The 27,082-nt window shown below is 38.0% G+C and overlaps 1 protein-coding gene across 10 annotated transcripts in view; it reads left to right on the top strand.

The window, feature by feature from the left end:
• AFF3 (ALF transcription elongation factor 3) overlaps positions 1-27,082 on the top strand; it is a 578,695-nt gene that overhangs the window by 379,136 nt on the left and 172,477 nt on the right. For all 10 annotated transcript variants that reach the window (XM_070474966.1, XM_070474933.1, XM_070474952.1 and 7 more), the window contains one exon: positions 11,403-11,454. In XM_070474966.1, coding sequence (XP_070331067.1) covers positions 11,403-11,454 — 52 coding nt within the window. The remainder of the gene's footprint in view (positions 1-11,402; positions 11,455-27,082) is intronic.

Below are 27,082 nucleotides of genomic sequence, written 5' to 3'. Positions count from 1 at the left end.
CCCATCCATGTCGTGTAATCACACCCACAGAGACTGTGCTCTGTTAGTCTGTTGACCAGCCAGTTGGCTAAAGAGCATTGCTTGCAAATTTCAAAGCTATGTTTGAACGTGAAAATCACTCTGAGCCAGTAGATGTGTCTGGGGCTCACTCACTGAGCATCTGTGAGGGCAGAAAGATTATGGAGAAAAGACATCGGGACAAATGCGTTAGGAAGCCCTAGACTTTAATGCACAGCTAGAGGAAGGTCAGGGGAGGGGGATAGTGGCATAACGGTGCATGGGCAATCTCATTAATTATCCCACCCTCTGCTGGAATGTGCTGTGAGCACAAGCACCAGGGAATAGTGAAGTTCTAAGGGACTTGAAATCATAGAAATTAATAAATGTAATAGTAAGGAAAGGAATCAGGAGATGCGTGGTTAAGTTCATGAGGTGTGCAGGCATCGGCATCATATGAAGACATGAGCATACAGAATTGCCTTTGCTTTCCTCACCATTTCTTTCCATTTCAACTTAAACAGTTCAGGGTAAAAGGAGCAGACAACAGATATAATAGAATAAATGTACTTCCTCTCAGCTTGGAGTCTTTGACATAAAGAAGAACAAAGGAAATAGCTGTTCAGTCCCTTCTGTGTTTAGTCTCTTCTTTATGTTTGCTCTTTCATTTAATGCTGACAGTAGCTGTATGAAGTAGGCACTGCATTCCCATTCTGCACAGGGTGATAATGAGATTCTGCAGTTAATACCTAGACCATGGTCACATGGCTTAAAAACAGTGACAGGATTCGAATTCAGGGATCTCTGTCCCAAAGACAATAGGCTTTCCTTCCAATAACCTTGACCCCAAAAAGGTTGCTTCCATCCCTTCAGTGTGAGATTAAATTCCTGTCCAAGATTCTTGTTTACATCTGGCCTGTTTTTTTGGCATGGCATAACATTCACTTGCTGATCCTACCGTTGAGATTATGTAAGCACGCCTACTTTCTTTGGAATTGTGAGTGGCACCTGCATGATATGGCATAAGCCACATTCTGGCAAGTCATCATCTAAGGATATTTGTCATTGACTTTCTCTTTTCTAGGGGTAAGGGTTTTTTCTTTTTTCTTTTTCAAATAAAGCTTCCCCGATTTAAAAAAAAAAAAGATAATATTATTTAAAAATCAATGATGTGGTATGTATATGTATACAAGTGTGTGCATACACACACACAAAATGGAATGCTATGCAGCAAAAAAAAAAAAAATGAAATAATGCCATTTGCAGCTAGGTGGGTGAACCTAGGGTTTATCGTGCTAAGTGAAGTAAGTCAGACAGAGGAGCAATATCATGATGTCACCTATGGGTAGAATATAAAATATGACACAAATGAACCTATTTACAAAACAGAGCCACAGTTATAGAGATAGAAAACAAACTTACGGTTACCAGAGCGGAAAGTGGGGGAAACAAATTAGAAGTCTGGGGTTAGCAGATACTATTATGTATATAAAATAGACAAACAACAGATCCTACTGTATAGCACAGGGAACTATATTCAAAATCCTGTAAGAAATCATAATGGAAAAAAATAAAAATCAGAGTGTCCTCTGTGGATTATAGCACACTGGAAACTTTACAGAGCTGGTCCTACCAGCATTTCCAGTGCTGTTTCTTGCATTTGGTTTGAAATAATTACAGTTTGGGGAATCATGACTCCACTAAGTATGTAGAAAATAGGAAAACACTGAATTTCAGAGAAACAAAATGTGTCTTGATGGACTGATCTTCCCCACTCTAGGTCAGTGCTTTTTTTATTTTTGAAATTAGAAAACTATGTTACATAGATACTAAGAGAAAAGAGTGTAAAAATTAAACAAAATTATTTTTTAATCCAAATGTTTTAAAAGAGAGCTGCTTTAGCAAGCTTGCTGATTACCAATTAATTTAATATTATAAAATGGCAGCTTATTAAGTATTGAGAAACTTAAATATTAAAATAGGTGATGCATGTTTATGGTTTCTTAAAGGTGTGAGAATGTCCCGTTCGGGTGTCAGACTGAGCGTAAGCATTTCTTCCCCTCCCTTCTGAATCTGCATTGAAATAACCAAAAGCGGTAGTGAAGGAAGGAAATCCATAATAGCCCTGAGGAGAGGAAAGGATTTCATTAACAAACCAGAAATTCAGCCGAGTTTCTTGGAAAATGGAGAGTGGATGGGACTGTGCTGTTAGATAATCCTGGGCAGGGAAGGTGATGGCTCAGAAAAAGGAAAATAATGAAACAAACAGGAACAAGCCATAGTGGTGATGGGAATGTCCTTAGCAGCTCACTCCAAGAGAGACTCAATTCCCTCTCAACCCCAACAGAGAAGAAGTGTGGACTGTAGACCGTGATAGGAACGTGGCTGTTCTTCCACCCTTTTCTCCTCCACTCCTGTCTTGGCAGGTTTTCATAGGAAGCTTTCAGTCTGGTTTTCCTCCCCCAGACACCAAAGTACAAAAAAAAAAAGTAACATTTGCCAAGAAAATGAACAGTTATCTAGAACTTCTAGTTGGGAGCTGGTACCTAAGAGAGAGATACTTTCCTCGTAGCTCAGCTGGTAAAGAATCTGCCTGCAATGCAGGAGACCCTGGTTCAACTCCTGGGTCAGGAAGATCCCCTGGAGAAGGGATTCTTGGGCTTCCCTGGTGGCTCAGAAAATAAAAAATCTGCCTGCCCAGACAGTAAAGAATCCACCTGCAATGCAGGAGACCTGGGTTCGATCCCTGGGTTAGGAAGATCCCCTGGAGGAGGGCATGGCAAGCCACCCCAGTATTCTTGCCTGGAGAACCCCATGGACAGAGTAGTCTGGCAGGCTGTAGTCCGTAGGGTCACAAAAAGCCTATCACAACTGAGTGACTAAGCACACGCACATGCATGCATCTAAGAGAGAAGCAGAGTAGATTCTGAGATAATACCAAACCTTAAAAATAGACTTCTATGATTTAGTTCAGTTCAGTTCAGTCACTCAGTCTTGTCTGACTCTCTGTGACCCCATGGACTGCAGCACGCCAGGCTTCCCTGTCCATCACCAACTCTTGGAGCTTGCTCAGACTCATGTCCATCAAGTCTGTGATGTCATCCAACCATCTCATCCTCAGTCGTCCCCTTCTCCTCCCGCCTTCAATCTTTCCCGCCATCAGGGTCTTTTCCAGTGAGTCAGTTCTTTGCATCAGGTGGCCAAAATATTGGAGTTTCAGCTTCAGCATCAGTTCTTCCAATGAATATTCAGGACTGATTTCCTTTAGGATGGACTGATTTGATCTCCTTGCGGTCCAAGGGACTCTCAAGAGTCTTTTCCAACATCTAAGGTTGGTGGAAGAAAAATAAGTTTTTCTCAAGAGGGAAATAAACCAAAATGCTGTACACCCAGAATAAACTACTTCCTATTTTTGCTAGGGGTTCAGAGGACAGTCAGGCCTCCCAGCTTGTCTTGAGAGTTCTTCTCTCTTGAACTCTAATTAACATACTCTGTCCATTTAGAAAAAGCTGTAAATCACCCCTCCCTACAAAAGAGACAAACGTTAGCAAAACGGATCAATATACTAATACAGAAAATCCACACCAGTACCTTTTTAACCAGTTTGAATTCACATTCAAAGAGGTGAATACATAGCCATGGGCAACAAAGAAAAACACTGACCCAGAGGAAATCTACTTAATTCAAGAAACAGAAGAAAAAAATTTCAAATGTGACTGCAGTCTTTAGAAGCAATTGAAATTATTTGCATCAAATAAAAAGAACAGATTGGTATGAAAAAGAAGCAGTTATAGAACAAATGAGTACTTGAGAATCAAAGATAAAGTTGACAAAATTTTTAAATTTAATAGAAATGATAGATAATAGCTGAAGTCTAGAATATAAGGTTGATAACATTTTTTTCTGAATATAAAGCAAAAGACAGATGAAAAATATGAAAGGAAATTAAGGTACATAAAGATTAGTCATAATGGAAAGATCAAACCTGGCTATTTAGAATATACCACAAAAAGAAAACAAAGAAAATAGAGAAGAACAAATAATAATAGAATGAGAATCCCTAGGGAAATGAGAGCTTATTATCAAAAATATTTACATGCAAGAAAACAAGAGACCTTGAACAAAAGCAGAGAAAAACAATAGACAGCCAAGAATTAAAGAAACCTCCAAGGACTTCAGATACTGGAATTACCAAGCCCAGAACATAAAATAAGAATGTTTACGTTAATTTTCAAAAATGAGAAAATTGAAAATATGGTAGCAAAAGTATTTGAAAGTATACTAATCAGAACCTCTACAGAAATTAAAATTTCTTTGGTTAGGTTTAACTGTAGTTTAGATATAGGTGAAGAAAAAGTAATGAATCGGGAAATTGAACTTAAGAAATTACCTAGAGTGCAGTCAAGAAAGGAAGTTTAAAGACCTGGGATATAAAGCAAGAAGGTCTAACATATATTTAACTAGAATTCCAGAAAAAGATAAGGAAAGAGAGGGAATGTTAAAGGAGATGATGGCTGAAATTTTTCCACAATTGAAAGACTCTACCTTGCAGATTCAAGAAATCCAATGAATATTAAGCAGGATAAAGAAAAATAAGTCCACACTAGACACATAATAGTTAAACTGCAAACCACATAAATAAAGAAAAATTCTTAAAATACCATTTAATAAGGAAGCAACAGTTAAACTTCCAGTTGACTTTTGACAGCAGCTGTGGGAACCAGGAGACAATGAAATTATAACTTCATTTTTCTGTATGTGGAAACTGACAAAGTTGATTCACACATTTATTTGATATTATAAAGGGCCAAAAATACATAGCTCATACTCTTTTGAAGAAGAGCGAGGCTGAAGGCTTGTGTTACCAATATTATGAATGAATGAATATTTTAGCTAAGGGAGGCCTGGTGTGCTGCAGTCCATGGGGTTGCAAAGAGTAGGACACGACTTGGCGACTGAACAACAACAAAACTAAGTAATGAAGATAATAATGGGCAAATTGAACAGTGAAACCGTATACGGGAAACAGACCCACAGATATATGAAAACTAGATTCATGTCGGAGCTAACAATGTAGATCAATGGAGAAAGAATGGGATTCTATTAAGATACCAAAATAACTGGTAATCTACAGGGAGAAAAAGGAAGTTAACTCCTACCTCACATCTCATATAGAAACTATTCCAGGTATTTGTAAAAGACCTAAATGTGACAAGTAAAATTATACACTTTCAAAAGGGTATAGAGAATATCTTTCTGATATATTTCTTAAGTAAAACACCAAAAGAAAGTGTCAAATAAAGGAAAATAGCAGATTTTTATTGATGCTTTTGAACTGTGGCATTGGAGAAGACTCTTGAGAGTCCCTTGGACTGCAAGGAGATCCAAGCAATCCATCCTAAAGGAGATCAGTCCTGAATATTCATTGGAAGGACTGATGCTGAAGCTGAAGCTCCAATACTTTGGCCACCTGATGTGAAGAACCGACTCATTGGAAAAGACCCTGAAGCTGGGAAAGATTGAAGGCGGGAGGAGAAGGGGATGACAGAGGATGAGATGGTTGGATGGCATCACCAAATTCGATGGCCATGAGTTTGAGTAAGCTCCAGGAGTTGGTGATGGAGAGGGAGGCCTGGCAGGCTGCAACTCATGGGGTCACAGAGTCGGACACGACTGAGTGACTGAACTGAATTGAATAAAGGGATGCTGCACAGCAGTGAGGATGAATGAACCAAAGCTAGGAGCATCATGTTCGCTGAATCTAAAAATCATACTAGAATGACAGAAGTAAGTTCCAGAAGAGTGCATGCAGTACGATTCCATTCATGTGAAATTTAAAATCAGGAAAAACTGAAGACTATTTTGTTTACAAACAAATATAGGACAGCCAAAACTATCAAGAAAAATTGGAATATTAATGCAAGATTCCATCACTCACTAACTGGAACTCAATAGGATGCAGGAGTAGGAGCATTCTGGGTTGTTTCTTGTCAGTGTCCTATTTCTAGGCTTGCAAGGTGTTTTCACAGTTAACTCAATTTACTTTTTAAAAACTGTGTGTGTATATATATATGTGTGTGTGTGTGTGTGTGTGTTCAGTTGCTTCAGTTGTGTCCGACTCTTTGCAACCCCATGGACTGTAGCCCACCAGGCTCCTCTGTCCATGGGATTTCCCAGGCAAGAATACTGGAGTAGGTTGCTATGCCCTCCTCCAGGGGATCTTCCCAACCCAGGGATCCATCTCTTGCGTCTCCTGCATTGGCAGGTTTGTTCTTTACCACTAGCACCACCTGGGAAGCCTATATATACACACACGCGTGCATTTTTACACACATTACATGCATGCTCTATTGAACTTCTTTTTAGGAAAAGCATAGCCTTTGTCTGAGATAGATTAATCTATGCCACAGTGAGATATAAGAATGAGAATCCATTTGACATAGATGCTGGGAACCCTTGCCTTCATTCAAGTCTAGTGGCAGTCCTTCTGCACAGGTCCAGTCTTTTAACTGTTTCTTAGACACTAATATTTATATTGTTACAATATTGTAAATTCTATATCATATATAATTTTTCTCATTGGCCTATAGGCACTTCCCAAAATTAAACTATTAATTAAATTAATATTAATGAGATGACTCAATAATACTGAACAGAGTATAAATATTTTAAACCTCAGCTATGCAGGAAGAAAGGTGTAGCTGTGCAGAGTAGGATGTGATGGAGGGAGGGGAGAGCAGGAGGGAAGAATAAATGGGGGGAGCTTCTTCACATAGTCTAAAAGAAAAAGTACTGTCAGAAGCTGATTAATCAAAAAATAGAAGATTAAATTTACTTAAAGTTAAAATACCCACTAGACATTAAAAGGGCTTCCCTGGTGGCTCAGATGGTAAAGCAACGCAGGAGACCTGGGTTTGATCCCTGGGTTGGGAAGATCCCCTGGAGGAGGTCACGGCAATCCACTCCAGTATTCTTGCCTGGAGAATCCCCATGGACATAAGAGCCTGGCGAGCTACAGTCCATGGGGTCACAAAAAGTCAGACACAGCTGAGTGACTAAGCCCAGCACAGACATTAAAAGTAGTTAAAGAACTGGCAACAATTGTAAGAAGGGAGGTGGTCATGTATCTTAAATTTTATCTTCTCTCATTTTTCATATTAGAAATTATTATGTAGTCTCTGAAGTTGACTCATCTAAAAATAAGTGTATTATTTAGCATAATGGTTGTTACCATGAGCACAGATTACTTTTATCATAAAGAAATGTTGTAGTATAGCATAAGTTTCCTTCCAAGCAGAATGCAGCCCAGGTCTATTTTGATTTCCTTTTCACAGTACAACTTACGTAGAGTGCAGTACTCCAACAGTGCAGTCGTTTGCAGTTAAATTAGATATTATCTATCTTTCCAGACAGTACACACCATTTAAGCCCTTGGTACATTTATTGGATTAAACATGTAGCTACTGTAACTTTTTAAGTGGCCTGTTGGAGATTCGAAACTTGCACACGCCAGAGTCTGTGTCCACCTCAGTGGAACGTGCAGGGGCAGCACTCCCCTTTCCCACTATAGCGTGGGATTCTGCAGTAATGAGAGGTCATCAGCCAGCGGACACAAACTGAGTGTGTGATATGTGCTTGGGCCTGTGGAAGACAAATCAAGCTGGAAGAACACATGTGAGATTAACATGGACACATCGCTATATTGAAAATGGATAACCAGCAAGAGCCTGCTGTATAGCACAGGAGCTCTATACTCAACGTTATGTAACAACCTAAACAGGAAAAGAAGCTGAGAAAGAATGCTGTTGCTCAGTCGTGTCCGACTCTGTGCCATGCCTTGGACTGCAGCACGCCAGGCTTCCCTGTCCTTCACTGTCTCCCAGGGTTTGCTCAAACTCATGTCTGTTGAGTTGGTGATGCCATCCATCCGTCTCGTCCTCTGTTGCTCACTTCTCTTCCTGCGCTCAATCTTTCCCAGCGTCCGGGTCTTTTCCAGTGAGTCACTCTTCGCATCAGGTGGCCAGAGTTTCAGCTTCAGTTACATGTATCTGTATAATTGAATCACTTTGCTATACACCTGAAATTAACACAACATTGTTAATCAACTGTACTCCAACATAAAATAAAAAGTTAAAAGTAAATTTTAAAAGAAAAAACACAAATAATATAGATATACATGTACATACCTATTTACATGTGTGAGTATAAATATGTATACATATATGTGTATGTGTGTATATAATTTTTCTTTCTATGGCTCATTTTTTCTCTCTTCCTATCTGTAATTTTATTTCCTCATGAAGATGACCGTGATACACCTGAGTCCATCTCTTATGCCTAGTGTCTTCAAAAGATCAATTTAGGTCCCTTCCGAAGGACAGCAATGTGGAATCTATTGTGAAATCAGCTGAAATAGTCAGAACAACCCCCAGTAGTCCTCTTTGGTGGTGGCAAGGAAACGTCTCCTGAGCACCCAACTGAAAAGTCTCTTCCTGAGCATTTTTTCTGGCTTACATTCATCATTTTTCCCTTGGGTCCTGGTAAAGAGCCTATGATTCTTCCTGGCTTGTAGGACATTTCAAGTTAACTTCAGAAATTGCATCATCTAAAATTTCCAGATATTGGGGGAGAATTTTGTGTTTCATTCTTTCTGATGAACAGACATAGTTTTCATTCCTGACCCTATCCTGAGCTTACTTTTCCCCCAGAAAGGTTAATTCATGATCAGCTGAGAACATTCACTCCCAGACTGTTCACAAATGCCTCGTTTGGCCCTGTTGCATCCTTCCTGTTTGCCAGAAACTGTTCTGTTTTCCCTGTTGCCACAACATAAGCGCTGCTAAGAGCAGAGGTAATCAGCTGCAGCTCTGTGCCTGCGCTGATCCGGCCCCCGATCCCCGCAGCCCCCAATCCCCGCAGCCCCCAGATCCCAGGTGCAGTAAGGCCTCTGTCCCCCAGCCCACAGGTTATCTGGCAGCATTGTTGATCAAGGTAAAACATATTTATTCAAGCGTCCAAATAATGTATTCATATAGCGTATTGATTTTTTTTGACGTAATTTGTTCAGAAATGTTTACTGTTGCCTGCTGTTCACGTTCCTGGTGATGATGAGATGTGGGGTGACTTCTGGTGGCTGCAGACCAGGAAACATAACCATTTTCTCCAAATGAAAGAGGGAAAAGTCACGGTGTTTAAGGAAAATTAAACCTCCGTCTAGTTGTCTTTTTCACGTTGAGTTTTAAGCCAGCTTTTTCACTCTCCTCTTTTGTCCTCATCCAGAGGCTCTTTAGTTCCTCTTCACTTTCTGTCATTAAACTGGTATCATCTGCATATCTGAGGTTGTTGATGTTTCACCCAGCAGTCTTGATAAGGACGGAGGAGGCTGGCGGGCTACAGTCTATGGGGGTCGCAAAGAGTCGGACACAACTGAACAGCAGCAGCAGCTAGTTGTCTTTACCTGTCTTAGTTGATGCAGCTATTGTAACACTGTATTTGGGGATTCTGGCAGGAATTGTGGTTACTTATTGGAAGGTAATTCTGGAAGCTACTAAATTAGGCTATTTTCTAACATGAAAGTAGTTGACAAGGTCTTGCCTGTCTCTCAATGAGTTCACAACAGATCTGGCCTGAAAGACAAAATATGATACGGAAATATGAGCTTCAGAGTTTATTAGTTTGCTGTCTCTACTTTTACTTCACCATGATTTCCTGTGTTTGGGGCTCTGTCTGACCAGGGTTGCCGTTGAGGCAGGTAAACAGGTGGTGTGGCTTTTTTTACAAAGTGGCTGCCCTTCCTGGCGGCTCCAAAGCACTCTGTGGGCACTTGTTAGCGCAGTCACATCTGAGATAGATGCGTGGACCATATATAATGGTCTTCCTTCTCTCACAACTGTTCCTTTTCCTGTAAGGAAAAAAGAAGTTTACTTTTGCGTTCAGCTTGGACAGTGTCTTTGGAATGTGTTCATCGTGTGATTTAGGCGGTCGTTCCTGATAGGTTTCAAAAAGGGGCTTGGTGCAGGGCATAAACCTGAAGTCCTTAACGATAGACTGAGGGATTCTATGAGGTCTCCAGGCCTGACCTGAAATAGCAAAATAAAGCAAGTTGCCACCTTCAGTCCCATCTCTTGCAACTCATAATCTCGTCTGGGGTTTGTTAAACTATTAGCGGTGCGTAGCCACAGCTGACTCACAGTGGCAGTCGTGACCTTCTGTCTCCTCTGTTGTTGTTGTTTAGTTGCTCAGTTGTGTCCAACTCTTTGTGACCGTGTGGACTATAGCCCGCCAGGTTCCTCTGTCCATGAAACTTACCAGGCAAGAATGTTGGAGTGGGTTGCCATTTTCTGCTCCAGGGGATCTGCTTACCCCGGTATCGAATCCATGTCACCTGTTTGGCAGGTGAATTCTTTTCCACTGAGCCACCTGGGAAGCCCTTCTTCTGTCTCCTAGCCTCAAGGAAATAAAACGAAACACCTTGTAATGTGAGGATGTATAGTTTCAAACCATCAGTGGTTGAGGATCTAAGAATTATATCTGCTGTACGAGGAATTTGCCCTTTAAAACTCCAAAAAATGGACCCATTCAATCCTTGACTACACATGGCAGAAATGTGGCTTAAGTGGCCTCTCAGATGGTCAGGAAGGATTTCTGATTTGCATCTTACTCTGCATTAACAGGGTGACCCCAGAGTCTGCTGCCAGGGCTGTCTGTGGAGTGTCATTCTTGGGGATCTCGTAAGCGGGGGTGCAGCCTCAGTGTTGTGTACAGTCCTCTTGTCCAAGCTCTGGTGTGCCCACCTGGTTTAGCTTGTGTTAGGGCTAAACACAAGCTAAACGCCACCATCCCACGTGATGCTGGTGGTAAAGAACCCGCCTGCCTATGCAGGAGACATAAGAGGCTCAGGTTTAATCCCTGGTTTAGGAAGATCCCCCAGAGGAGGGCATGGCAACACACTCCAGTATTCTTGCCTGGAGAATCCCATGGACAGAGGAGCCATAGGGTCACAAAGAGTCGGACACGACTGAAGAGACTGAGCATGCACGTGGCAGAAAGGATCAAAGTGCCTTGCATCTAGAATGCTAATGGGGTTTATTTCCTGAAATTTTCTGTAAAATGAAGGGGAAGAAAACAGCTTCCATCTGTAAGAGATTCATCTCTTGGCAGGGTCTCTACTCTGAGCCCTGGTTGTTTGCAAACAGCTCCTTCGCACCTATTCATAGATCCATGCCCAGGCAATTGTATTACAGAGAAGAAACTATTTTGCAAATCCAGTTCTTGGACAATAAAAAGATGTTTTTAAAGCCTCCTGCTGCACATTTTGAATGATTGTTAATATTGAATCTCTCTTAAATCTTAAAGGCTGTAACACTCATATGTTGTTTTTTTTTTTTTCTGCTTCCTTTTTTAAGAGAAAGGTGATGCCGAGCCAGAGAGTCCAGACAATGGCACATCGAATACATCGTAAGTCTCTTTCCTGTTTCTATCCCAAGTTCTTTAATATGCTTATAATACAAAATAGCGCAAATATCTTGTTATAGTAATAATAATAATGGAAGGAAGTCTGTGGTTCTCTTTCTCATGATAATGCCTGCTTAAATGCTTTTGGATGCAGTTGCATTTTGAGGTCTTTAGCTTTAGCCCAGTAAGAGTAATCTTGAAAACACAAGGCTCCTCTTTATAATGTACAGATGTAATGAGATTTGATGGTATTATGGGGTGGAGGAGGGGAGGAGAGCTTTTGGAACTTGCTCAGCAACTTCTATCACTGTCATAAATAATTGGAGAACATTTCTCACATACTGGGAGATTGTCTGTCCTACACACCTGGAAAGTACCAGGGTCATTTTAAAGCCCGTCCTTTGCAACCTCACCTCTGAATTATGTGAAACATACAATTATAGACATCTCTGGACCATGGTTTATTCATGTTTCTGAGTTAACAAACACAGTTGTAAAAAGATAAGAAAAGGCTCTTTTTAAACATGTTCTTCATTCCACATTTCATCTTTCTCCTCTCAATACTCAAGCAGTCGAAAAATGTTTTGATGATTAATTTGATGCCAAATCTATGTGCCAAAGTTTACATAACTCATGAACTAACAAATTATTTTGGCTGAATAGGAATTAGTAACAGGTTTTTTTTTCTTAAAAATCATTATTTTTATCATTTCTGAGGAGTTAGATGTGATTTCTTATTATAAGACAGTTTTGTGAATATATTTATATTTGGACCAGTGTTCTTCACTGGTAAGCATTTAAAGTGCTTTCTAAAAAAAAAAAAAAAAAGTGCTTTCTAGCCATTAGAAATGACAGCTTGTGATATAACATTATTGAGTGTATTTGTCCAAGATGTGGTTTTTCAGTCTAGGAAGAGTCTTTGGCTTGCATAGGATGACTATTTATTTCATAAAGATTGTGATTATTTGCTGGTCTTTCTTAAGATATTATCCTAAAAGTTATAAATGGTTCTATTGTCATGATTTCTAATGATATAATGAATGTGACTGGTTTTAAATTGTTAAAATATTACTAATTTTTAATTTTTTTACTATGTAAAACAGGAAAGGGTTTTAATGCCATCTGGAGGCATTCTAGAGAACTGTAAAAGGTAGAGTCATTTTTTTAAATGTAGTTCTTTTGAGCAGCGTTTGAGACTAGATAAGAATTTATGCAACTAAAATGTAAACTATTTGAGAGTAAGTTATATTTTTATAATTAATTTTATAAAAGTGTTAATTATTATAGAAGCATCCATTTTTCAACAAAATCATTTTAAAAGCAGACAAAGATACATACAAAATATGTTGGAAAGCAGCTAGCATCCTACATTTAAGTTTTTCAAATTTAAAATCACATACAATGGGAATTCCCTGGCTGTCCAGTGATTAAGACTCCATACTTTCACTGCCCAGGGCCCAGGTTCAGCTCCTGGTTGGGCAACTAAGATCCCACAAATTTCACAGAACAACCAAAAAGGAAAAATCACATTCGATAGACTCAAATTTTGTTAACACAGTTTGATGTGCCACTAAAGTTCTCCTTCCCTTATATATTTCTGAAAAGTCTTAGTTTCTATAACTTATTACCTTAACAAAATCAATATGTCGGAGAAATTACTTTTAAACCCTCTGGAGATTTGTGAATAGTGAAATTTTGAAGCATCACCTCACATTCCTGAACAAAGCAGTTCCTTATTCATCTGCTCACATCCTGCCTATTGAACTGGAAATAGCACAAATAAAGTCTGAGGTTGGACCTCTGTTAAAAGTGGAGACTTCTGAGCTTGATCCTCTCAAAGAGCCCTGTAGCTCTTTCTGCTCTGTTATGATTAGGCAAGAGGAATAGCTTATTACGAATAAACAGCAGGACTCAGGCTGTCTTAGACTTGGGTAGAGATTTACAGTCTCTATGTGGTACCCTGTCTCAGCTTTATCTATGTAGACAGATAAGTAGGGCAGGGATAGTGTCCGTACTTTTTATATAAGGAATCTAAGGATCAGAAAAGTCATTCATTTTAAGTGATAAAAATAGGACACAAATCTTAGGATATTTTGCTTTTTTGGCTATTTACCATGATGAGGAGGTGAGTGGATCTTAGGAGACAAAGTCATAAGTCAAACCAAGTATAAAAATGGGGATCTATTTCTTTGTTAAATGGTAAGCATATTAATTTGCTAGGGCTTCTGTAACAATATAGCACAGACTGGGTCCCGTAAACAAGAGAAATTTATTATCTGAGTTCCGGAAACTAGAAACCCAAAATATCATTAGGGTTTCTTTCTACTATGAAGGAAGGATCTTATTCTAGGTCTTGTTCATTGTTCTGTGGATAAACATCTTCTCCCCATGTTTCTTCACATCCTCTTCCTCCAATGCATGTCTCTGTGTCCATATTTCCCCCTTTTATAAAAATACTAGTTATGTTGAATTTTGGCCCACCCTAATGTTTTCATTTTAACGTTATTACCCTGGTGAAGACTGTCTCCACAAAAAATCACATTCTGGAGTACTGGAAGTTAGGACTTCAACATGTGGATTTTCAGAGGATACTCAACATTAAGGGTCAGGACAATCATAATGATTTAGAAGCCAGTTCAGCAGAATCAGAGTGTACAGATGCCAGAAGATAGCACAAGCTGAGAGGACCTGATGTGTATCTGCTAAGTCACTTTAGTCGTGTCCGACCCTGTGTGACCCCCCGCAGGCTCCTCTGTTCATGGAATTTTCCAGGCAAGAATACTAGAGTGAGTTGCCATGTCCTCCTCCAGGGGATCTTCCCCACCCAGGGATTGAACCTAGGTCTTTTGCATTATAGGGAGATTCTTTACCATCTGTGCCACCAGGGAAGCCCGAGATAAGCTGATAAAACAGACCAAAATTATGAACTCCTTGGGAACTGAAGGGGTGAGGCAGAGCAAAGAAAACTGTCAATAATATCCACACAGGCACTGGGAAAAATACATCTTCCAGATTTGTGGTTTGGTGGGAAAATGTCAACTTCCAAAATGCCTGTACATCCTTTGTCTGTATAGTTCCACCAACTGTGAGTTATTTAAAGGCATTTTATGGATTTAAATTGTAGTATAAAATTGAGTCTCCATACAGCTCATTTTCCAAGGAAGCATCTTTCCTCAATGGCCTCTTTTGTTTTTTTGTTTCTTGTTTTATTTTTTTTTCATTTATTTTTATTTGTTGGAGGCTAATTACTTTACAATATTGTAGTGGTTTTGCCATACATTGACATGAATCAGCCATGTATTTACATGTGTTCTCCATCCCGATCCCCGCTCCCACCTCCCTCCCCATCCCATCCCCCTGGGTCTTCCCAGTGCACCAGCCCTGAGCACTTGTCTCATGCATCCAACCTTGGCTGGTGGCCTGTTTCACCCTTGATAATGTACTTGTTTCAATGCTATTCTTTCAGAACATCCTGCCCTCGCCTTGTCCCACAGAGTCTAAAAGTCTGTTCTGTACATCTGTGTCTCCTTTTCTGTTTTGCATATAAGGTTATCGTTACCATCTTTTTAAATTCCATATATATACGTTAGTATGCTATATTGGTGTTTATCTTTCTGGCTTACTTTGTATAATGGGCTCCAGTTTCATCCATCTCATTAGAACTGATTCAAATGAATTCTTTTTAATGGCTGAGTAATATTCCATGGTGTATATGTACCACAGCTTCCTCATCCATTCATCTGCTGATGGGCATCTAGGTTGCTTCCGTGTCCTGGCTATTGTAAACAGTGCTGCAATGAACATTGGGGTGCACATGTCTCTTTCAGATCTGGTTTCCTCGGTGTGTATGCCAAGGAGTGGGATTGCTGGGTCATATGGCAGTTCTATTTCCAGTTTTTTAAGGAATCTCCACACTGTTCTCCATAGTGGCTGTACTAGTTTGCATTCCCACCAACAGTGTAAGAGGGTTCCCTTTTCTCCACACCCTCTCCAGCATTTATTGCTTGTAGACTTTTGGATAGCAGCCATCCTGACTGGCGTGTAATGGTACCTCATTGTGGTTTTTTGATTCGCATTTCTCTGATAATGAGTGATGTTGAGCATCTTTTCATGTGTTTGTTAGCCATCTGTATGTCTTCTTTGGAGAAATGTCTGTTTAGTTCTTTGGCCCATGTTTTGATTGGATCATTTATTTTTCTGGATTTGAGCTGCAGGAGTTGCTTGTATATTTTTAAGATTAATCCTTTGTCTGTTGCTTCGTTTGCTATTATTTTCTCCCATTCTGAAGGCTGTCTTTTCACCTTGCTTATAGTTTCTTTTGTTGTGCAAAAGCTTTTAAGTTTCATTAGGTCCCATTTGTTTAATTTTGCTTTTATTTCCAATATTCTGGGAGGTGGGTCATAGAGGATCCTGCTGTGATTCATGTCGGAGAGTGTTTTGCCTATGTTCTCCTTGAGGAGTTTTATAGTTTCTGGTCTTACATTTAGATCTTTAATCCATTTTGAGTTTATTTTTGTGTATGGTGTTAGAAAGTGTTCTAGTTTCATTCTTTTACAAGCGGTTGACCAGTTTTCCCAGCACCACTTGTTAAAGAGGTTGTCTTTTTTCCATTGTATAGTCTTGCTTCCTCTGTCAAAGATAAGGTGTCCATAGGTAGTGGATTTTATCTCTGGGCTTTCTATTTTGTTCCATTGATCTATATTTCTGTCTTTATGCCAGTACCATACTGTCTTGATGACTGTGGCTTTGTAGTAGAGCCTGAAGTCAGGCAGGTTGATTCCTCCAGTTCCATTCTTCTTTCTCAAGATTGCTTTGGCTATTCGAGGTTTTTTGTATTTCCATACAAACTCTGAAATTATTTGTTCTATTTCTGTGAAAAATACTGTTGGTAGGGATTGCATCGAATCTATATGGATTGATTTCTGTAGTATAGTCATTTTCACAATATCGATTCTTCCAATCCATGAACACGGTATATTTCTCCATCTATTTGTGTCCTCTTTGATTTCTTTCATCAGTGTTTAGTAGTTTTCTATATATAGGTCTTTCATTTCTTTAGGTAGATATACTCCTAAGTATTTTATTCTTTTTGTTGCAGTGGTGAATGGTATTGTTTCCTTAATTTCTCTTTCTGTGTTCTCATTGTTAGTGTATAGGAATGCAAGGGATTTTTGTGTGTTAATTTTATATCCTGCAACTTTACCATATTCATTGATTAGCTCTAGTAATTTTCTGGTAGAGTCTTTAGGGTTTTCTTTGTAGAGGATCAAGTCATCTGCAAACGGTGAGAGCTTTACTTCTTCTTTTCCTATCCGGATTCCTTTTATTTCTTTGTCTGCCCTGATTGCTGTGGCCAACACTTCCAAAACTATGTTGAATAGTAGTGGTGAGAGTGGGCACCTTTGTCTTGTTCCTGACTTTAAGGGAAATGCTTTCAGTTTTTCACCATTGAGGATAGTGTTTGCTGTGGGTTTGTCATATATAGCTTTTATTATGTTGAGGTATGTTCCTTCTATTCCTGCTTTCTGGAGAGTTTTTTTTTTTTATCATAAATTTATGCTGAATTTTGTCAAAGGCTTTTTCTGCATCTGTTGAGATAATCATATGGTTTTTATCTTTCAATTTGTTGATGTGGTGTATTATATTGATTGATTTGAGGATATTAAAGAACCCTTGCATTCCTGGGATAAAGCCCACTTGGTCATGAAGTATGATCTTTTTAATATGTTGTTGGATTCTGTTTGCTAGAATTTTGTTAAGGATTTTTGCATCTATGTTCATCAGTGATATTGGCCTGTAGTTTTCTTTTTTTTGTGGTATCTTTGTCTGGTTTTGGAATTAGGGTGATGGTGGCCTCATAGAATGAGTTTGGAAGTTTACCTTCTTCTGCAATTTTCTGGAAGAGTTTGAGTAAGATAGGTGTTAGCTCTTCTCTAAATTTTTGGTAGAATTCAGCTGTGAAGCCATCTGGTCCTGGGCTTTTGTTTGCTGGAAGATTTCTAATTACAGTTTCGATTTCTGTGCTTGTGATGGGTCTGTTAAGATCTTCTATTTCTTCCTGGTTCAGTTTTGGAAAGTTATACTTTTCTAAGAATTTGTCCATTTCTTCCAAGTTGTCCATTTTATTGGCATAGAGCTGCTGGTAGTAGTCTCTTATGATCCTTTGTATTTCAGTGTTGTCTGTTGTGATCTCTCCATTTTCATTTCTAATTTTGTTGTTTTGGTTCTTCTCCCTTTGTTTCTTGGTGAGTCTGGCTAACGGTTTGTCAGTTTTTCAGTGGCCTCTTTTAAAAGCGAGGTGGTTTAGTTACAAAGTCATGTCCAACTCTTGTAACCCCATGGATTACAAGAATCCTTGTAGCCCGCCAGAATCCTCTGTCCAGGGGATTCTCCAGGCAAGAATACTGGAGTGGGTTGCCATTTCCTTCTCCAGGGGATCTTCTTGACCCAGGAATCGAACCCAGGTCTCCTGCATTGCAGGCAGATTCTTTACCAACTGAGCTGGAGATTAGCATTATTTGTGATGACCAAGACATGGATGCAACCAAAGTGTTCATTGATAGATGAATGGATAAATAAGATGTGGTATATGTACACAATGGAATATTGTTCAGCCTTAAAGAGAGGGATATCCTGCTACTTGTGACAATACAGATGGACCTTGAGGGCATCATGCTAAGTCAAATAAGTCCAACAGAAAAACAAATACCATATGACCTCACTTGTATGTAGTATCTTTAAAAAAGAGAGAGGGTGCTCATAGATACCAAGAACAGATTAGTAGCCTCCAGAGGCTGGGGGTGAGGCATGGACAAAATGGGTGAAGGTGGTCAAAACGTACAAACTTCTAGTTATAAAATAAAAAAGTCCTGGGAATGTAATGTAAATCATGATGACTATAGTTAATAATCCTGTATTAAGTATATGCAAGTTGCTAAGAGTAAATCTTAAACGTTCTCATCACACACACAAAAAAGTGTAACTATGTGTGGTAATAGATGTCAACTAGACTTACTGTGGTGATCATTTTGCAGTATATACTTGTATGGAATCGTTACTGAAACATTAGTAACTAACATTACATCAGTAAGCATAGGAGGTTAATCGTAATACATGATACGTAATAGGTAATACATATATAGGGATTGCCTTACAGGACACAGTAGTATGGATAACACCTGAGGATCCCTTCAGGATATATTATTGAATGGTTTTCTGAGTATTCATAAAGATGAGAGGTACAATTTATTCTTAGCACACACACAAATTAAAATTTCTGTGATAGGGTGCCAGTGTTCTCAATGATAGAGAAGCTTATGTTGGATTAACTCTCCTGCTGATAACTATTGAAAACTCCAGATGAAATATTCTTAAAAAAACAAAACTTAACATTTGAAGACACCAGAGTCTGATCGAGAAAAGGCAGAAAATGTTGGCAATTTGGCCCTTGAAAGAAAGAAATTGGAAAGAATGAGATCTACATTTATACAGCTTCTCCCCTGAGGGCACTCCACATTCCACAAAGAGCAACTGCAATTCAAGGCCATAATCATATAATCTTGAAGTGTCTGAAAATGGAGTTCAAGGCTGTTCAAGGGTGCCTGGAATTTAAGGGAGGAAATTCCAGAGAGAAGGCAGCCATACAGAAGAGAGTTCCACTTCTGTATTTAAATTCCCTGTCATGCTTGAATGACTTCTAAACTGCATATGTATGGGGAAAAGGCCCATGAGTCCAGTGGAAAACAATAACTGAACCACTGAAAAGCTGATCAGAGATTTCAACATCTGTCTACTGCCTACAATGACTGCCTATAGTGTATGGAATTTGACTCTCACCCAAGTTATAGGGAATATAAATCATTGCAAACACTTGGCAAACACTTGGGTTTTTGCTTGAAACCTCAGAAAGGCCTTGCCTTTAAGAATAAAGGATTCACCCTAAAACTTAAGGGCAAAACCAAAGTGGATCATAACAAAATGTAATCCTAAGTATTCACAAGTTCAGCTAGTGATTTGTCTGAAAGAACAAAAATATTAATACTCTAAAGGTATAAAACAGAATCTAAACCCTCTATGACGTACCATTCAAAATATTTATTGCCTAACCAAAAATTAAAGAATATGTGTAGGAATAGGAAATTGTTATTATCCATAGTCAAGAAAAAAAGTAATTACTATAATAGAACTTGAAGTAACCTAAATGTTGGGATTTTCAGACAATAACTTTAAAGCAGATCTTAAAATATGTTCAAGAACATAAACAAAAACATGGTCATAATAAGTGAAAGAAGAGGACTCTCAGCAGGGAAATGGAAATGATTAAGACAAACCAAATGAAAATTCTGGAACTGAAAAGTAACATGTTTGAAATGAAAATGTCACTGGATAATCTTAAGTGAAAAATGGAAATGATGAAATAATGGGTAAATAAACTTCAGTCAGTAAGCATTATCTAATATGAAGAACAATGAGAATGATGATTAGAAATGATGAGCAGAGCCTCAGATAGGACAGTACCAAGCAGTATAATATACATGTAATTGGGGTCCCAGAGGAGAGGACAGAAAAGTAGATCAGAAAAAATATTTGAAGAACTAATAGCTGAAACTTTCCTAAACTGGCTGAAAACAGTAACTTAGCATGAAGCTCAACAAATTCTGCTGCTGCTACTAAGTCGCTTCAGTTGTGTCTGACTCTGTGCGACCCCGTAGACGGCAGCCCACCTGACTCCTCTCTCTTCAGGATTCTCTAGGCAAGAATACTGGAGTGGGTTGCCATTTCCTTCTCCCAACAAATCCTAAACAGGATAAAGAAAAGTAAAACCACACCTTGAAAGATACAGTAAAATTGCTGAAACCTAAATTAAAGAGATTTTGAAAATCTTAAACATTGCTAGAGAAAAATGACATATTGTGTTTAAGGTATCAGTGATGCAGTTAACCAAAGAATTCCTACTACAAAGTACAGAGGCTGGATTACAAGCAAAGATATCCTCAAAGTGCTGAAAGACAGGGAAAAAAAAGAAGATTAATAAATGTCAAGTTAGAATTATAAATCTAGCTAAAATATCCTTCAAAATAAAGTAAAATAAAGTTGTTTTTGATGTTATATAATCTGAGAGAATTTGTCTCCAGTAGGCCTGCACTACAATAAATGATAAAGGAAATTTGTCAGACTGAAGGGTAATAATATCAGGTGGAAGCTCAAACCTACATGAAGGAAGTATTTATAGGAAATGAAAAAGATATGTGTAAATATAAAAGATTATTTAATGCTAAAAACAAGATACTGTTTTATGGAGTTTATGATGTATGCAAATATAAAATATATGACAAAATAGCTCAAAGGATAAGAGAGGGTAAATGGAATTGCATGACTGCAAGATTCTTACATTTTATGTGAAGTGATATATAATAATATTAAATGCAAGGAGACTGGCAGTAAGTTAAGGATGCATAGTGAAATACCACTAAAAAATATCCAAAAGAACATAAATGTCATTGAAGACATTAAAATAAAATAAAAAAATAGGTTAGATTTAAAAGACTGCCTACTATCTTTAAGATATACAGTTTAAATACAAAAACCAGTAGGTTGAAGCCAAAAGAGGAAAAGGTAGACTGTGTAAATAGTAAGTATAAGAAAGCTAGTGTGATACTATTAAACTACCAAATAGAGTTCTAGGTGAAAACTATTAGAAGAGGTAAAAAGAACGTTTTCCCATTCTGAAAAGGTTAGTTAATTAAGAAACCATAACAGTCATAATATGTATGTATTTACTAATAGATCATCAAAATATATGAAAGAAAAACTGATAGAAAAACAGTAGAGATTTTTTAAATCTCTTTCTTCAGTAATTGATAAAAAAATAAGCAAAATATTAGGAAATATATAGAAGATTTGAACATTAACAACCACTTTGTTCTAACTGAAATTTATAAAACACTACCCAAAAAGTGTAAGATATAATCTAATCAAGTACACATGATTCACTCACCAAGATAGACCTTATTGTGCACAGTAAAAGACATATCAATAAATTCCATAGGATTAAAATCTTAAAGAATATGTTCCATGATCACAGCATGATTCTATTTTAAGTCAATAGCAGTGGAATTCCAGAAAACCTCTAATATTTAAAAGTTAAATAGCATTCCTAAATAGAATAATCACTAAGGAAATTAGAAAATAATTTTAACTGAATGAAAATGCATGTACGATTTATAAGCTTTTATTGGATTCACTAAAACAATATGCACAGCAAAAGACAAATGTATAACTTTACATGGCTAGAATAGAAGAGAACAAAGGTGAACATCAGTAATTTAAGTTTCCACTTTAATAAGCTAGAAAAGGAAGAATAAATTAAGCCCAAATAATTAGGAAGAAATACGTAATAACAATAGGAGTAGAAATTTTAAAACAATAGAGAAAATTAAGAAAGCCAAAATTTGTTTCTTTTAAAAATTTAGTAAAATTAGCAAAACACTGGCAGGACTAATCAAGGGAGAAAAGAGAAAAAATATAAATTACTGACATTAACAAAGAAAAAGTGGTCACAACTGCATATCCTGCAGAAATTTAAAAAATATAAATTACCAACATTAGCAAAGAAAAGTGGTCATCACTGCATATCCTGCAGAAATTTAAACAGTAATAACTAGATATTATGGACTCATTTCTGCTAGTTAATTTGACAGCTTAGATGAAATAGTCAATTTCCTCAGAAAATGCAATTTATCATAACTGCCATGAGAAAAAAATGGAATATCTGAATGACCCTATTACTATTAAAGAATTTAAACTTGTATTCAAAACTTTCCCAAAAAGAAAATTCCTCCAGAGCCAGGTGGTTTCACTGGCAAATTTCATCAAAACTTAAGTAAGAAATGTTTCTACCAATGAAACACCAACAAATGAACTACTAGTCTTATACAAACTCCTTCAGAAAATAGGAGAGGAAGAAAAACTACTGAATTTGTTGTTATAAAGTCAGTATAACCTTGATACCAAAATATGACATAGGATTATAAGAAAGAAAGTTATCACCAGTAAGAAAGTTATCACCCAATATTTCTTATAAACATTAAAAACTTAAACTTCTTAACAAACCATTAGTATGTATTATCCAACGATGCATGAGAAGGGTATGATTCATTATAACCAAGTAGTGTTTATCACAGGAATGAATAGTTGACTTAACATTAGAAAACATAATTAACCCACCATATTAATAAAATAATGGAGAAAACCATATGATCCTCTAAATAAATGAAGAAAAGGCATTTGATATGATTCAACACCTATCTATGACTTTTAAAACTCTCAGCAAACTAGGACAAGAAGAGAACTTACTTTATCTGACAAAGGGCATCTGCCTCCAAACCTCCTGCTAACATCATATTTAATGGTGAAATACTGAACACTTTCCTCCTGAGATCAAGAACATAGCATTAATGTCTGCATTATCTCCTTTATTTAGCATTGCACTGGAAATTCTAGTCAGTGCAATAAGGCAAGAAAAGGAAATAAGAGACGTAAAGATTGAAAAATCTTTTGGAAAAATCTTTATGAATGATTGCTTATAGAGAAAATCCTAAGAAATGTAATAAACGACTACTAGGGCTTCCCAGGTGGCGCTAGTGGTAAGGAACCCGCCTGCCAATGCAGGAGACATACAATACACAGGTTCAATCCCTGGGTCAGGAAGATCTCCTGGAAGAGAGCGTGGCAACCCACTTCAGTATTCTTGCCTGGAAAATTCCATGGACAGAGGAACCTGGTGGGCTACTGTCTACTGAGTTCAAAGAGTTGGATATGACAGAAGCAACTTAATACACATGCACTAGAACCAATAAATGAATTTAGAAGGGTCAGTTTACAAAACTCAATTGTGTTTCTAATAGCAATAAACAGTAAGTAGTTGCAAAATAAAAGCCACCCTGTTTACAATGATATAAAATGCTTAATAAATTTAGCAAAAGACATATAAGACTTATACACTGAAAGTCATTAAACCTTGAGGAGAGAAAGTTTAGACTTAGATAGATGGAGAGAAGTTCATAAATTGGAAGGCTAACTGAATGTTAATATGTCAGTTCTCATATAAGTACACACAATGTTAATCAAAGGGCAATAGGACACTGTTATAGAAAATGACAAGTTGCCTTGCAAATTTTTATAGACAAGCAAAGGATCTGGGTATTCAAAACAGTTTTGAAGAAGAGCAAGTTTGGAGGCCTTACTACAGTATCTGATTTCAAGGCTTACTGTAAAACTAAAGTAATTAAGATAGTGTGGCATTGACATAAGACAGATAAATAAATCAATGGAACAGAACCAAGTATGGAAATAGACCCACAAATATATGGTCACCTGATTTTTGATACAGACATTAAGCTGTTGAGTGGGGAAAGCCAAATCTTCAACAAATGGTGCTTGAGCAGCTGCTGGGGAAACATGAATCTCACACCAGACACAATGGAGATGGACCACAGACCTCAATAAAGAGCCCAAACCTGCAAAGCTTCTAAAAGAAAGCATAGGAAAACTTCTTTATAACCTGCAATGATTTCTTACAGAAACCACAAAACCATAGAAAAGAAAACCCTGATGAGTTGGACTTCATCAAAATTCTAAATCTATGGTCATTGAAATGACAAGACAAGACACAAACTGGGAGAACGTATTTACAGTACCTATACCTGACAAATACTTTGTATCCAGAATATGTAAGGAACTCTGACAATTCAATAACAAAATGATGAAAACACAGGTTTTTTAAATGGGCAAAGCCTTGAACAGACAAAAGAAGATATATAAGTGGCCAACAAGGAATTGAAAACATTCATTTTACTAATAATATTCATCTTCAGGGAAATGCAAATTAAAGCCACAATGAAATACGACTATATACCCACTAGAATGAGTAAAATTGAAAAGACCAACACCACCAAATAGTCACAGGTTATGAAGCAATTGAAACTCTTGTATATTGCTGTTGTGAGTGTAAAATGACATAACCATTTTTAAAAATTGTTTCTTATACACACATTTATTGCATTCCCCAGCAATTAGGCACACACTTCCATTTGTAATTATTAACATGGGAAAAATGAAAAACATATGTCATTTAAAGTATTAGCACAAGAATTTTAATACTGGCTTTATTCTTGATAGTCAGAAACTGGAAACAACCCCAATATACATCAACTGGTAAATGGATAAACAATTCTGGCATATTGGAATACTGAAATACTTTCCAATGTATTGGAAACATAATTGAATACTTCTAATAAAAAATTAACAAATTCCCCAACATCATCTTTGGATTCAGTGCAATCTGAATCAAAATTCCAGCAAGTTATTTTGTGGATATCACCAAACTGATTCTAAAGTCGCTAACGGAATAGCCAATACAATAAGAAAGAAGAACAAAGCTGGAGGACACAAACTACCCAGCTTCAAGACTTACTATAAAGCTACAGTATTTAGCAGAAGAATAGATAAGTATATGATGGAACACAATAGAGAGCCCAGAGACAGACCCACATAAATATAATCAGCTGGTCTCAGAAAAGCGATTAAAGACAGTACAATGGATATAGATGGTCTTTTCAACCAATGGTGGTGGAACATTGTATATCCACATATGATAAAATGAATCCAGACACAGCCTTACACTCCTCACTAAAATTAGCCCAAAATGGATCACAGACCTAAATGTAAAACACAGTACCGTAAAACTCCTGGAAGGTTGCATAGAAGAAAACCTACATGGGGACTTCCCTGATGGTCCAGTGGCTAAGACTCCATCATTCTCCCAGTGCAGGGGGCATGGGTTTGATCCCTGGTCAGGGAACTGAGATCCCGCATGCTGCGTGGCACAGCCGAAAGAAAAGAAAAACAAAAAACCTCCATGACCTTGACTATAGTGATGACTTTTTAGAGCAGGTGACTAAGGCGGTACGGGACAGCAGAAGAGCAGACTGAAATCCTTTTAGATTCTACATCTTTACTAGAAAAGGTCTAGGAATAAGGAGCAACTGGAGATTTCCAAGACACAACGAAGACTGCAGTTCCGCAGGGTCACTGTGGTTGCTTAATCCAGATTTGCCCACCACTGGCTAATCAGTGCTCAAGTCTGAAGTTGAAAGCATAGGCTTGTAGAAAAGGCCTAAGGCAGGACCCGTCTGCATTTGAACAAAAATAGCGATAACTTTAAAGAATAAATGAGTATTCAAAATGACCTTCATAAATTAAGGAAGCTGGATTAAACACAAACAATTAAACTCCTAGGAAAAAGAAATAACAAAATGTGGTGGAAAGAAGTGGTCTGCCCACTGTGCACATTGTACAATAAAAGACTGGGAAACTATTAGGAGCTCAAACTGAACTAGAGCAACCCACAAAGCCTTCTTTCTCCAAAGTTAATACAGTAGTTGGAATATATGGTAAGGGCCCATTACCTAGTAGGCACTCAGTAAATTCTCATTATTACTATTCAGCAGTAATAATATGTGACAGAGAGAGAAAGTGAAAAGAAAGGAAGAGAGAAAGCAACCCTATCTCTGCAGTTGGTACAGATCAGAGCTTAATGAGAATTTTCATCTCTCCTTTTAAAAAGATAACACAATTAGAAAGGGTTAAGTTTACAAAGACTCTTGAGAGTCCCTTGGACAGCAAGATGAAACCAGTCAATCCTAAAGGAAGTCAACCCTGAATATTCATTGGAAGGGCTGATGCTGAATGTCTAATACACTGGCCACCTGAAGCAAAGAGCTGACTCACTGGAAAAGACCCTGATGCTGGGGGAGATTGAAAGCAAAAGAAGAAGCAGGTGACTGACGATGAGATGGTCAGACGTATCGTCGACTCAATGGACATGAATTCGACTTAAATTCTGGGAGATAGTGAAGGACAGGAAAGCAGTCCATGTGGCTGCAAAAAGTTTGATGTGACTTAGTGACTGAACAGCAGCAAGAAGTTTACAAAGTTCTCCTAGTGAAGCTGAGGCTGTGAAGAAAAGGCTGAGTGGTCAGTTTTCTCCAGAAACGTCAGCTGGAACGTGCTCTTCCCCCAGCCTTCAGACTACAGAACCAGAGGCCAACAGTTCGTGGCTTTACCTCTCCCCAGAGGTAAACTCCAAGCCAGGAGTTGGCTGGAGAATTCACCTCCACCGCTGCTAATGTTAAACATCTTGGAAGACTTGGGTAGCACAGACTGGTGGAACAAAGTGGGTCTAAATGATGTCCAGAGCTCCTTTCCAGGTGTCTGATGTGTACCTGTGAGTCGTTTACAAAGGTGAGAGGTGACCCATGTTATATCAATGAGTTTATATCAACTCCATCAATTCAGGCTACTGTATAACAAACCACCATCGACTCAGCAGCATATAAACAGCAGAAAGTTATTTCTCATAGTTTTGGAGGCTAGGAAAGCTAGGATCAAGTTACCGGCAGGCTCAGTGCCAAAACCAAAACTTCCTGGTTTGCAGGTGGCTGTCTTCTCGCTGTGTCCTCACCCTGCAAAGGATGGAGAGACAGGAAGCTAACTCTCTTGTGTCTCTTCTTATAAGGGCATTAATCCCATTTGTGCTGCTTCTACCTTCATGACCTCATACTTCCCAAAG

The sequence above is a fragment of the Odocoileus virginianus genome, chromosome 2 (assembly GCF_023699985.2).
Source record: "Odocoileus virginianus isolate 20LAN1187 ecotype Illinois chromosome 2, Ovbor_1.2, whole genome shotgun sequence".
NCBI classification, from domain to species: domain Eukaryota; kingdom Metazoa; phylum Chordata; class Mammalia; order Artiodactyla; family Cervidae; genus Odocoileus; species Odocoileus virginianus.
The sequence above is the reverse complement of the archived record's forward strand: the minus strand, read 5'-3'. Positions and strand labels throughout refer to the sequence as shown.